Source organism: Agelaius tricolor, unplaced genomic scaffold (genome assembly GCF_023055355.1).
Source record: "Agelaius tricolor isolate 1412-34295 unplaced genomic scaffold, bAgeTri1.0.p SCAF_46, whole genome shotgun sequence".
NCBI lineage: Eukaryota > Metazoa > Chordata > Aves > Passeriformes > Icteridae > Agelaius > Agelaius tricolor.
Window position 1 is genome coordinate 663,436 of NW_027269306.1, and position 14,083 is coordinate 677,518.

The 14,083-nt window shown below is 40.7% G+C and overlaps 1 protein-coding gene across 16 annotated transcripts in view; it reads right to left on the reverse strand.

Annotated features, from left to right (window-relative positions):
- Window positions 1-24: 24 nt before the first annotated feature.
- The window catches only part of PPFIBP2 (PPFIA binding protein 2), a 95,334-nt gene continuing 81,275 nt past the window's right edge, over window positions 25-14,083 (reverse strand). For 9 of the 16 annotated variants that reach the window (XM_071455308.1, XM_071455309.1, XM_071455307.1 and 6 more), the window contains 14 exons: window positions 12,939-12,980; window positions 11,152-11,296; window positions 9,863-9,895; window positions 9,167-9,305; window positions 8,048-8,486; window positions 7,749-8,006; window positions 7,485-7,596; window positions 6,906-6,994; window positions 6,080-6,202; window positions 5,362-5,487; window positions 4,331-4,519; window positions 3,772-3,942; window positions 2,187-2,252; window positions 25-1,528 (listed from right to left, as the gene is read on the reverse strand). In XM_071455308.1, coding sequence (XP_071311409.1) covers window positions 1,457-1,528; window positions 2,187-2,252; window positions 3,772-3,942; window positions 4,331-4,519; window positions 5,362-5,487; window positions 6,080-6,202; window positions 6,906-6,994; window positions 7,485-7,596; window positions 7,749-8,006; window positions 8,048-8,486; window positions 9,167-9,305; window positions 9,863-9,895; window positions 11,152-11,296; window positions 12,939-12,980 — 2,004 coding nt within the window. In that variant the 3' untranslated portion in view covers window positions 25-1,456. Of the gene's footprint in view, window positions 1,529-2,186; window positions 2,253-3,771; window positions 3,943-4,330; window positions 4,520-5,361; window positions 5,488-6,079; window positions 6,203-6,905; window positions 6,995-7,484; window positions 7,597-7,748; window positions 8,007-8,047; window positions 8,522-9,166; window positions 9,306-9,862; window positions 9,896-11,151; window positions 11,297-12,938; window positions 12,981-14,083 lie in introns of all 16 variants that reach the window. The other 7 variants (XM_071455322.1, XM_071455317.1, XM_071455323.1 and 4 more) reach the window with 5 other exon arrangements.

Genomic DNA, 14,083 nt, shown 5'->3' on the forward strand with positions numbered 1-14,083 from the left:
TAAATCATTCCACAGTCAGCAAAAGAGAGGGGAATATTGAGAATTTATTCATAACAGTCAAAAAATAAGCATTTATACCAGTGTTATGCTAATTAGGATTTCTTACTACATATATTTAAAAGAAGAATCAACTGTTTTGTGGATTGACTATTCACAGCCAAGTTCGCACAACACCACACTGTGTTGTAAATACAGCATTGAAAGACAATAGGAAGTGTTGTGTTTGGAATATCCCAGGGCAGCTGGAGCAGCCAATCCCATTTGCAGTGCTGTAATAAGTCTGTTGGCTAATTGACCTGACAAAGTATTTTAAATGCCCATGGTACCTGAGCTGGTCTCTGGCACTGATTGCATTGCCAGACTGGTACATTTCATAGCTTTTATTAAACATGAGTAATTTGCTGATGCATAGACTTATTTCTCATTTTTCTGAATTTTCCTTTTTTTCAGTTTGCAGTGATTGAAAAGAATTAGCCTTGATTTATTTTTCCTTACCATTAAGGAGTTTTTTTTTTTTTTTTCTGGCATTTATCTGTTTACTAAGAGAGCTTCTTAATAGCTCATTAATACAGGAGATGTACATGTAAACAAATGCCACAAGTAATTGGTGCTGTAAAGATGACAACTTCACCCTCAGCCCCTCAGAAAGTGAGAGGCCATACATCCCTTTGGTGCAGTCTTGTCTGGCCCAGTACAGCAGTAGAAGATTTGTTTTGTCAGGTGTTTTAAAGAAATAAATCTTTGTTTTATTCTGGTACTTTCCTGGTAGTCTCAGAGTTACAATTTCCTACTGCAGTTGTTTTTGCCTTAAGTAAAGATTTGTGAACAAGGCAGCTTGTCATCCTAATAAAAGCAAGGGCTAGATGGACAGTACTGTGTTCCATTCTTCCCATCCTACAGTGCACTGACTTGGATAAAGAGAGGGCAGTACAGGTGCCCAGTGAAAGGGAGGAGAGATTGAAATCCTTTCTGGGGACCAGTCTGGCAATACCACAGGAGTGGTGAGAGAGCCATTTCTGCTGCTCTCACCAGCATCCAGCTGAATTCCAGGTAGCTCTGATTAGCCCCCGTGGTACAATTATGTGTTAATGATTCCTGCACTACAAGTTAATTATAAAAATAAAAAATTACAAAAGGTCTTTGATGTAACAGTACATCAACATAGCATGTAAAAGTCAAGTGAATGAAAGGACAAAGCCTTGCCAGTCTTGGCTTTCCAGACTCTGGATCTGAGTCCCACTCCTCTCCCAACTCCTGTTTCCTATTACATGATGTGGGAAAACAGCACAAAGGAGAGTTACCTGTAAGCTGTGGTTACACTGACAGTAGGAAATGCTAGGTGGGAGGTGGCAGTGGCAGAAAAGAGGCAAAGCTTTCCTGCTCCACAGCATCCAGCTGCTCCTGGCCACTCCTGCAGGCGTGAGGTACAAGCAGTGATCATGGTCCTGCTGAAGCATCATCTCCAGTCTTCAAAGGTGGGTGTTAAAAACCTGCTGTCATTTAGCATTTCATCCTGACTCAGCAGTGTCTGAAAAAACAAGATGGGAAGGACTGAGGGTGTTTGGTGAGAGGCCTGTGCTCCCAGAGACCCAGCTGCAAAGAGCTCAGGCTCACAACCCAGGAGGTGAGAGCCACACACAATCAAAGGGAATTTCTTCATTACAGCTTTAAATAAACTTTTTTTTTGTGTGGGGAAACTCGTAGAGATTATGTGTCTGGCATGCAACTCAACTATATTTCATAATTCTTTATGTCTTCCAGTCACTTATTTTTATTTTCTTAATGGCTTCTGTGGAATGAAGAAGCAAAAGTGAGGCGTTTGGTTCTGCACAGAGTTTTAGCTCATGTAAATTTTCGAAAGTCTGTACATCATTCCTACCTGAGGTGGTGGTTACCTGTAAAATCTTTGAAGAATTGTTTTTATTTAAGGAGATGAATATCTGTCATTTTGTCAAAGAGCCATCAGAGTTCATGAAAACTTAGGCCTAAATGAAGTTTAATTTCTAGAGCAATTTAAAAGCAGGGATTTTTTTTTTTTTGACTGAATGTCCCACCAGACTGTAAAGAGATACTTAACAAGAACAGAGACCCACTTACTCTTCATTACCACCATCAATGACCAACTTTCAGTGACTTTTAGCAGAGCACATGCGTGACTTTGGAACAAGAGAGGAACCAGTACTTACGGTGAGGTGGGTTATGCCTTGGGAAAGAGCCCCTATTTGCATTACTGTGCCTTCTGAGTGTTCCATCTGTAAAAGCAGTCAGCAACTAGTTCAAATCAGACAGCATGTGCAATTTTATTCACTCTACATGCAGCTTTGGGAGGGATCTGTGCCTGGACAAATGAAGTTGGGGTAAGTTGAATAGCTCCTTAACAAAAATGCCTCCGTGCTACAAGGTATATGAAAATGCATTTAATGAATGGAAGAGTGAATCCTGATTAACAGAGATTGATTGCATTAAACTTGGCCTTTAATTCACAGAAAAAAAGAAGAAGTGTAACTGATACTATCAATGAAAAGTAATATTTTCTAAATGGTCTGACACTACTTATTTCTGGTAGGCTTTCACAGGCAAGAAGTCCTTGATACAATCCTACCTCTTTTTTCATAGGAATGTCACCAGTTCTAGGGTATTGTGATTTCCTGCTCAGAAGTCATGCTTAATAGACAGACCATGTTCCTAGAGAAAAATCCAGTCTTTCTGTCACGCTTGAACAACTGCACAGTGCAAGTTCTTGGCTTAAAGTTAATGCATTCCCTCACAACTCCTAGCTGAGCAAGTGGACATCCACACTCACAGTCAGGGTTTGGTATTCTGTTTAGAAGCAGTACATTGAAAAAGACCACGGTTAGCCAGTGAACACAAATGAGATGTTAGATGCACTGAACCATGCAAATGAAAAGACTACCTGCACAGTTAGTCTTTTCAATGTTGTGACCATTCTCTTATCAGGCTTAAACCGTTTTTATGTCACTGGAGAAGGGCCAGTTTACTCCAGCTGCCTCTGTGTGGCTCTTGTGTGTTGCCGAAGTTCACACAAGGCTCCAAGAGTGCTCCGTTTTTCAGGGTTTACATCCCTTTACACAACAGCAAGGTTGAAATAAAATTTGATGGTTTTTATCATCATTTCTCTGTATGCTGTCTAGACAGTTTCATTCACAAGTTCACTACTACATTGCAAAAGTGAATTAACTATTGGTTTATTAATAATTTGTTCATTGCTGATGCATTGTCTTCATGTTTATTATCTAAGCAAAACTACTCCCCACTGTACACCATGAAAGAAAAGTTCAGTTGGATTCTCTGATTACTGTCTGTTAAAAAATACAATCCAGTTGTACTTTAATATAACTCAATAGCTTTGTACAAGTTTGACCAAATGAATTTATTACATTAAAAACCACCCATAAAGATAAGGAAAAAAAAATAGTGTGCCATACTAAAATTATGAAAGCTAAAAGTACAAAAGTCTTATGTTTCCTGCAACCACACCCTTGACTGACAAAATACCTCGATCTTCAGAGTGTAAAGGTGTCATAGTCCTGAAAAAGGGCTTGAGGATGGATGAGCTTATTATGATGTTGATTAAAAAAAACCCAGCATTCTTAGTCTGGAACTCTTTTCAGTGTCCACAGCCAATACTTTTCTCTGTGAGTTCATGCGGATGTAGCAAAGAGTTTGTTATAGGGGAACATTCGGTTATTTGCAAGCTTTGGAATGCATGGAGAGGATGAGATGAGCATGGCATCAGTCTGTCTGTCCCACCTGATCCAGTTCCCTGTCAGTGAAAGGACTAAGTCCTTTGTAGCCGCCGTAATTTTTCGAAGTACCATTCGTAGCAGCTGGGCTTGTATCCATAGGACAAATGTAGTCTGTTGATTCGTCAAACTTCTTTTTCCTTAAATTTCCAAAATGCGAAAATCCAAGTTTCTTTGGCTAAAATAAGGAGTCAACACAAGTTGTTTGAGTAAAACAAGTAAAGTTGTTCTGTAAACATTCAAAATCCTCCCCTTTTTCAATTACTGCTATACCCTGTTCATTCAAGAACTTAGATTCTGAATGAACTACATTTGTTCTCAAATTTGAATTGCAGTGGATGTTAAATGCATTTGCATGATGCTCCTTCTAAGGAAAGGCAGAACAGATTGCTTGGTTGTTTTCAGGACCTGATTGAAACAGATACATAGCAAAAGGTCTGGTATCTAAAATTAAGGGAAATGTAGCACTCCTAGAATTCACCTCTCCCTGCCTACCTTTGTTCCTTTGTAATTCAGAGTGGAGAGGTCTGACACTGACATCTCTCCTTTTTGAGGGCAGTACATACCCGAACTTTGGCAGTGGTCGTCAGAGGTGTGTATGATGCTGACTCCATGGTTTCTCTTTTTTCTTGTTGTGCCTCTGGCCCAATTAACACGTTAAAATTGGTGGTGAGGTGGCGGCGCAGGAGGGTCTTTTGGGGTGGGATGTTCAGGAGCATGGCCAGCGTGTCACCGTTGAAGCGAGGTTCCAGAATCTGGGAAAAGGGCAGGATGTTTACTTTTTATATCAATATTTGCAATAATAAACCACTACAGTGCTGAGCAGAGGATTTCTCACTAAGTACCTGCTCACATTAGACCTTTCATAGCTCATTCATGATACTGGAGTTTGAATGGGAAGTACCTGAAAGGAGCCAAGAAAAAATGCTGAGCATGATCAGGCAAATATGTGTTTATATTTATTATCAAACCCATCAATATGTGCTTATGTTTATCTTTAAACCACACATGTGTTTGGGTTGAACAAGTTTCCTTTCAGAATTTCCTGCTCTGCTAGGTGTAAAAACTTAATCTTAGAAGGATTTCTACCATTGCATTTTTGCAAAAATTCTACAGCAGTTGAATCATGGTATTTCAGAACCCTGATTTTACTGAGCTGCAAATAGTTCTGAATGTTTTGAATTAAAAAAAAAAAGTCATTTCCTGACTGCTGTGATTTCAGGGTGGTTATTTAGTGTGGCTCAGAGTTCTGGTAAATCACTCAAAGAAACACTCAGGGATGCCTTATTAAAAAGCAACTTTTGCACAGCACAGTTGAGGTTTCCTTTTCTGTGCTGCTGTCATACACTTGTGCAGAGTTCAGCTTTGATTACAGAAAGTGTTTTAGCTGTTCCTTTGTTATTTTAGCTTTCTTTTGTAAAACGAAGATGCGTGGATCAGACAAAGAGGCTCCTTAGAAGACCTGATCATGCCGTCACATTGCAGATGTGCTTGTTTCTTTCAGCTTGATGAACATCAGACAAAAGATGGTTTATATTACAGCCTGAATTTTCGATATTACAGTCAATTTTTTAGTAGTGAAATGGTAAATTCTTACAATGAGGCCCCCGTGCACTCCGCTGCCTCGAAGGTTGGGTGCATATTCTGCCAGATCCACAGATCTGAGCCATTCCATCACCCTGTGGTTGGACCACTGCACCACATCGGAAGGAGAGACATTGTTCTGTTGGAGAAACCACAAAAGGTGATGACACCACAGCCTGCACTGAATGTGCACAGCTTGTATCTCAGCTCAGATAAAAACAGCCTCCCTCCTCTTCCTCCAAGGGCACTTGTTCTTCCCTGACTGAGGGACTGTTTCTCTTCAGGCCCCTTTCAAGCAGTCTCTGCTGAGATGGCAGACCTGGTCCAATACTGATGAAACCCCATGTGTTGCATCAGGAAGTACAACAGCAGAGATTGCAGATTACAGGGATAAAAAGGGAATGTTTGACAACAGGGTTATTGACAGTGTTTAATGCTAAGAAAAAACTGTGCTGATCGGGTAAAACCTTACAGATTTTAAAAATTAGGTCAGGTGAAGACAAATAATTCCAAATTTCTTGGAAGATGAATTAACTTTTTTCCCACTATGCAAGTAAACTTCTGAAGAGAAATGCATGAGATTCAACTAATAAGTGGCATAACTGCTACTTTAGGTGCAAGTCCCTACAATACAGTGTTGTATCACTGTACACTGCTGACTTTCTATCCCTTTTGGCTGGGACCAGGTAATTTGTGCTTGCTTAAATTAATTTATTTCAGCATTCCTTTACCTCTTCAACTGGCCTCCTGCGCAGACAGTGGGGATTGAAGCCGTTGACATGCAGCACATGAATGGCACATTTAATACTCAGGTGATGCAGCTGACTGGTGACTTTCAGGAAGAGAAGGTCATTCTGTGAAGGAGAGAGACATTTAGGTGGCACAGAACACATACCAAAACAAATATTCTCGCCAAGAAGAAAGAGTTTAAATTTGCTGTGTATTTTTATGTAACTGTGGTTTAGGGAAGATGAAAGTTTATACTTTAAAGAAGGTTTGGGTTTTGTTAGGGTGGAAGTTTGGAGGGGGTTCTGTTGTTGGTTTGTTGTTTTGTTTTTTTTTTTAACATTGCATCCTAGCAAGACCTGGCTAAAAAATGAAGGCAGAAGTGTAGCCTGTTAAGGCAAATCCAGGCCTTAATTATCCAGACTTGGGCAGGAGAATGGGAAGAAAACAGTGGCTGTTTGTGGCTCATGGTGTGCTGTGGATGTGGTCAGAGCTGTACAAATCAATGGATTTTCTGCTGTTACTTTGCTGAATATTGTTGCTAACTTGGTGTAGAGAACAATGAGCTCCAGAGGTTACATGTAAAACAGGTCATTTTACTTTTAATTGTGGTGTGCTACATGATATGAAAGAAGGACTTTGCAGAAGTTAGCCCTAACATGTTGTTTATTTTATGGACCTTAGGAACAAATTCCATGCACTAGGCAGCACAAAGGAGTTATTACTAGCACTATCTCTGTCTTGCAAAAATTCTTTAACTGCTCACATTCAAAGGAAAAATTTAAAAGTTTTTGCTTATTCAGAAAACTGAGGAAAAAGGACTGTACTTACCACAGTTAAGTACTGCAACATCCTCCCATCTACTCTGGATTCATGAAACTGGTCTTTGTACTGAGGCAAGCCAATGTCATCAAGCCACCCTGCAGATATGAGAGCAATGGGGAACCAAATCCAGATCGGTGAGAATAAAACCCTTCTCCCCTCTTGCCTGGCCTGGCTTCTTTTGAGGCATTCAGGTAGCTCATGCTACCAGTTCCCCTTTCCTGAGGACAGCCTCTTGCCAGCAGCCTGAAAGCAATTCCCACCAACCAGCTTTGTCCACAGCAGCCCTGTGATATTTGATTTTACAACACCTGATGGAGCACACCTTCTGCAGCACAATGGAACTCTTCCTAGCCTGACCCCACCCATTTGATTTCCTGCTGTCTGACAGGGCTCCCCATGGAAGAACACACCACAAGCTGTATGTTTGGATGTCAAGAACAACACAAAATTCCTCAATTCTTCTATGGGGAAACTTAGTGCTTTTTAAAAGGTGTTTGGTAAGTGTTTAAACATGTATCAGGCAGCCCTGTTATAGAGGTGGAAAAATTCCTTCCCAACCAACTCCAGGAGAGTCCAAACACTTACGTGTCACCCAGATATGATCAAGTTGTGCAGACTTCTCATCTTGTTTTGCATTTATAGCTTTAATGGCCAAAACCAATTTCTTCCTGTGCAGTGGATGCTTTATTCCCATTTCCTGGAACAAAAAAAAACCATTATCAAAAAGTTTGCCCTGCCTCTGGCTCCTTTCCTCACGTGAGGTAACTCTGAAAATTGATACTGTGGATTTCAGAAAGGGAAAGCCAATGTTTTGGAGGGGCCTGGTGGGACAGAATCAGCAGTGATTACCTTTTCCATGTCCTGAGGAGTGGCAGTTAATAGCGTGTGGCCTGATGTCACCCACTGCCGGGCAAAAATCACGTACTGGCCCAGGCCAAAGTCCTCCAGCCAGTTACAAACTCTTTCAGTGCTCCACTGAGCAAAGGGGGCATTGTGGTCGCTGAAAAGCACAAGAAACATTGGGAAAACCTTAAAGGAAAGAAGAATGTCCATATTGGAAAGCTTAGGGTGTGCCAGAGGCAGCACAGCAGCAGATCTACTGGTGTGCTGTGTTCTGGGGCATCCTGGGAACTTGGCAGCCCAGCCACCACCTGTGAACAGCTGCAGGGCAGATAAGAACTTCCCATCTTCTGTTTGAAAGAGGGAAAAGAGAATTGCTGAATCCTCATCGTTATGCAGATGAGGAAGTAATTATTATCCTTGTTCTTTAACAAGGTGAAATTTCTGACACTCCACCAAGCAGCTGCAACTTGCAGCTGGAGGAGCGCAGGCAGGGGATGATTTTTGCTACCAGGGAAATTCTCTCCGTCTGTTGTGGAATTCCACGTGGGCCGAAATGCTTGGGCGAAGTCCCCAAGAGGAGGGATTGGCTCTTGGACACATTTAACAGCAGCAGGCTGTGCCGGGGCAGTAGGAGGAGGAGGAGCTGTTACCTCTTCGGGCCTTTGGTGTCCTTGGATCGGGATAAGCGAGGTCCAGCTGTTGCCCGCAGACCTCCCCTCCGGAACTCTGCCAGCCCCAGGTCGTCTGCAGGGAAGTTACCTGACTGAGTTCTTCGAATTCTTGCAAGACAAGAGTGCCACGACAGGACTGTTAGCTGCTGACAGAGGATTTGTTTGTTCTGCATGGAAACTACAGTGACAATTAACAGCTCGGTGGATCTCCCTGGAAACCGCAATTGCTAAATTCCAGAGGCAGCTGAAGGAGTTCTAGGAAATTCAGTCTGGACCTAGCTCTGGAGGAAAAGAAAGGAGCTCCACAGAGCAGCTGTAACACTTTGATCCAATTAATAATGCAGACTTGGAAATGGCTGCTGTTGTTGAAGCAGATCAAGTGGACACAGTGCAACTGTGCCCTGCTTTCTGTTCATTCTGTTTTCCCCTTTTTTTTTTAACCTGGTGTCTTTCATAACGAGCAAATTACTACAACTTAATTTTTCATGGCTAATAAAACTGCTGGCATGCTAAATGAATAGCATTAAGATGACAGCAGTGCCTTATTTCTTTCACCAGCATGATGCTGTGAACACTCCCAACATTTTTCCACCCTCTTGTGTGCAAAAGGACACACCTGTGGCAATCCCAGAGCTGCTTTTGCTCCCCAAATTTTAGTTTATTCTTGCTATAGATAATTGTAGATTTTGCTGGAATTCATTTTCAGCTGAAATGCTTTGACAGTGAATAACAATAAAAAAAAAAAGACCTTACTTTCCCCAGATTTTCTTGATCCCTTTTGGACTCTTTCTGTTTTCTGGAGCCCATGGAGATTGTGGACCTGAATCCGTTCCCGAAGAGAGAGGTGAGAGGTCATCCGAGACCACTGTACCATCCATGTTCTCTGTTTCTCCTGGGTTAAGAACAGTATTATAGTCACATTTTATACTCATTATTGACAAAGTTGTTGTCTGGGAGGCTGATGTTTAAACGCAGGACATGACACGAAAGTAGAGATACCTATAAAATCATTCTTTTTTTTTAAAAAGCCAAACATGCTCAGAAGGTGAAAAAACATCTGGACATTTGATTAAAATTAAAAAAAAAAACCCAAAACATTGGGTAAAATAATTATGTTATTTCAGTCTTTTCTATTTAACTACATTATTTAAATTAATTGAAGGTCTTCCTGCCTGCTCTTAATACCTCAGCTCCTCCATCAAAATCAGTGGGAATTTTTCTAAATTCAGGAAAAACAGAATGAAACCAGGAATAAGTGCCATAAAAAGAAACCCCATGTGAATGCCACACAGCAGGAGCTATTACTTCATTTCAGTACTGCACATAAGGAGTCCAGTCTAGAGGGCCCAGCTGGGATTAGTATTTCATAGGGAGAGGGAGAGGGAAAGGAAAAAAACAAAGCAAGCAGCAAACTGAGTGTTAAAGTTGCATCTTGTTTGGATACAGTACCTAGCACAGGTGCACTGACACTCCTGCCGCGATCTTCAGTCATCCCAAGAAGCAGAAAGCCAGATGGAGAAGCAAAGAAGATATAAAACACCAGCAAAATAAAGTTACAGGAGGGCAAAGTAGTTAAGCTAAGCATTTAGAGCAGAAACAAAACACAAAAGAAGCAGTTATATATGGAAGTGAATATGCATTGGTGTGCACAAGCCCCAGAAACTCTGTACAGATCATCTGAAACAGGTAGGGATGGAAATGGATCTGTTTGGGCTTTCCTAACTATTCTTGGAAAGTTTCAGCTCTTTAAGGAAAGTTTACAGAGCTCTACAAAGCTTCACAGTATCTGAAATGAAGCAGTGGCTAAGATTGCATCAAAAAATTGCTCTGAAATACTGAATTGGAGGTGGAATGAATTCACTACACGTGCAAGAAACAAACCAACCCGCAGGAAAAAATTCTCTTAACTTGGTGTATTTAAGAAGCCATTGCTTGTTTCTAGAAAAAGAACATTTTCCTTTTCAAGCTCACCCACCCTTGGATAATCCTGCAGTTAAAGACACATCAGCATGGCTCATGCATTGCCTGCAAAGTTGCCATCACAGAAAAGCTCTTTCAAAACCCATAAATAACCACAACCCATTGCAACCTTGAAACTGCAGTGTGCTAGCAGCTTTAGGGACCACAAGACCTTAAAATTAACAAACCCCACCAAAGGAAAAAAACACTACAGCCAAACAAAAAAATCCCACTGTAACTTTTGAAGTGCAGGAAGACTTCAGAATCACAAGGGTTGCTCTTGTGCCCGAGCTCCCAAGCCCTTCAGTCCTAAAAATACCTGGTCCTGTGCCTCACTCTTAACACCTTTCTGTCAACAAATTTGTGCTTAAGGTGCCACTGAAAAGAAATTAATTCAGGATTCCACAGGACTGTGGCTGTGGAATGGAAATATATTTGTAGTTCCAAAATCCACGGAAGTTTTTCTGCCCGTAGTAAATTAAATTTTCCCTAGTGGGTCCCCCACAGCTAAGCAACCAACAGTGCTGATAGAGGGATTTTTACCCAGAATTTTCATGGTTTTGATGGTTTTACAATGAAGTTTCAAGCGGTATTGTCATGTGCAACAAAAAAAAAAAAAAAAAAAACCCTCAAAATTAAACTCACCCCTCATTCTGCCATGAGCTATGGGACTATTTCTGGTATCACAGTGCATTGTTTGCACAGCAGATTCCATCCCACGCTATCCCAGCCCCTCAAACAGTTTGGATTTTCCCTCTGGGGGAGGCACAGGTACATACTCAGGCCAGGGATGCCGTTGTCATCGTTATCACTGGTGCCACATCCCTCTGGGGAGCTGTACATTCCCTGCTCTCCGTTCTGCAGGGCTCGGGGCAGCTTTCCTGGCAGCGTCTGGTACTTGCTGCCTTTCCCCACTGGCATACTCTATTGTTTTTAAAAGAGGGAAAGATAAAATAAATACAAAATTCAAATTGCTCACAGCATCTGCAATCTGCTACACAATGTACTTAAAGCTGAGAAAAAAGTATGGTACAAAATAACTCCACTCCCTGCTTACAGACAACTCAATTTAAACCCATCCATCAGCTGACAGTTTCCTAGCTAAGACACAGCCCTGCCTTCCCTCATCTGCTCCTCCCACTTCATCCACTCTGCATTTCTTCAAAATATATGTTAAATATTACCTGGTTTTGCTGTAAGAATTTTCCTAGCTGTCTCCCTTTCCTCCAGGACCCGGTCACTATTTAATTGTTCGATCTTTCCAAGGTCAACTTTGATAGCACCAAAAATGTGTTTAGTTATTTCTCAGATCATTTTTTCTCCCCTATTTTCCACCAGACTTTCTCTGTTTCTGCCTCACAATTGTATCTCACTGGAATTCAACCCAGAAGTATTTGTACACCTCAAATTTCCACAAATGTATTTCCTACCACTGTTAATAACAGTAAAAGAATCAAAGCCAAAGTTAGGGTACAGAAATTTAACTTTTGTAAGGACAAAAATCTCTTTGCATAGACAAAATTGTAAATGTGAATTTTTTTTTGTTGTTGTTGTTGTTTTGTTTTTCTGGGTTCTTTGTTTTCATTTTTAAAGAATTACAGCTAAATATAAATGCCAGTTCTATCACAGAACCTAATTTTCCTTGCATTCAAGTGGTATCTACTTGGGCACCTTGCTTCTTTTACAAGGGTAGATGAAACATTCCCATAAATCTGATAGTTTTGAGCCTAATAAGTTAATTTTCCAGGCAAAGCACATGTTTCACAGATGTACTTTTGCCTACAGTTTTGGAAATGGCCTGTTGGGATTTCTTCAACACTGAATCCAGAGAAAAAGATGGACAAGCCAACACTGTGGGTGAAAGCTGCAGGACAGGGATGCTCTTTTGAGACATCAGTGAACCTGCAGCTCCAGCTGCCATTATTAGGGGGAGTGGTGTACATCCAATATGTGTTTTGGAATAAACTCCCACTGGGAAATGTTTCAGTATCAGAATGGAGGTTTCACAGGAAAACTTTGCACTGGAGATAGGCAAACCATATTTAGACACAGGAAAGTACAGTGTGCTCCTATTCAGTAACAGTGTGCTCCTATTCAGTAACCCCACTCAACAAAATGTTTTCAAAGCATTGTCTGTGACAGGATGATAGATTTAAAATTCTGTGAGATAACCACTGCTTTATCTGTTCTTATTCCAAGGCCTAGAGGATTCTTTGGATACTACAAATGCAGGCCAGATTGCTCAGGTCCTCAACTCCTGCTCCTTTTTGGCAACTGCAGGAGTACATCCTGACTCGTAACAAAAAGAGTAGAGAAATTGCGTCTTACATCAGCAGTGTGTATTCTGAGACTGACTGACCTCAGCTTCATGTAACAAGCTTCTAGATAAAAAGTAAAAAAACCAAAACATTTCCCTCTCAAATCTTTACCCCCTGTGTTGTTTGTCAGCACTGGAACTATGCAAACATTTTGAAGAGAAAAGGAATATAAAATGCAAACTAGCCATACCATCACAGCACATCACACCACACCAGAGAATTGTTAGGGAAGGTTGCAATTAATATACCTCTTGTTCTACAACAGGCTGTGCTGGTTTTCCATCTACATACTATGGAGTTTCAGGGAGGGCAATGTCAAAGTTTTGCGGAAAAAAGCAACAGACAAATGTTAGTATTAACATACATACATGGAACATCAAATGTAGACTTATTGCTATAGAGATGGTGCTTAATGTATGGACAATATATTACAAGGACCTCTTAATTTCATCTCAATCCAATATTTAATACTAATTGTGTTTGTTCATTCCCCACTCTACAAAATTCCTGTTTAAGTTCTGCTGTGATCAGAGGAATTTTGCTATTTTCAGGTTTCTGGGTGGTCCCTTTAGAATTGCTTTGAGCTGGGAACACAACAGCTGTTTAACAGACCAATATGAAAACAACTGACATAAAATAATACACACAGTCCTGTATGGATCCAGCTGAAACCATAAGGAGCTCTGACAGAAACCAAGCGATGAAAATTCCACCACAGTTAGGTCAGGGACACTGATGTAGTTTATTATTTTATTGTTATTATTACTGGAAGCAGGGGGACTTTTAGCTTTGAGCAAGGCAGAATAACTCCAGAACAAATGTGTAGGTCCAGCCTTATCACAGCACATCACAGAGACAAATTCAGATTTTTGGTTTAAGACAAAAAAATAACTAAAATTATGACAAGAAAACCTTTATCAGTTCTCCATGGAATGAAATGTGAGTTCTGATTTGTCACATGTGGGGCTACAATCAGACAAATGCAGCACAAATTTCACAAAATTCATTCTACTTGGTCACTACCATCTCCAGAAATTCAAGAAATATCTGAAAGTATTTAAGAAAATTTTTTTAAAATTTAAGAACTGGAGCAATCATATGAGTGGTATCAATGGCATTACTGGTTTCAATGGCATTACTGGGTTTAGGTCACCTGGTATTAAGCCTAATTTGGGTACAGAAAAAACCAACAGTCTCACAAAGCAGAATTACAAAAATGTAGAAAAATGTCAGTGTACATAATGACAAAACAAGACTGTGGACCACAATGTAACAAGACTTTGCAAACTGGGAATATTTATTCTGGAGTGGAATTAAAGCCCTTGAGGTGCTCCTGCTGCTTTAACTAAGGCAGCATCACCGCCAACTTCAGGAATGCCTTTTGTGTCAGAAA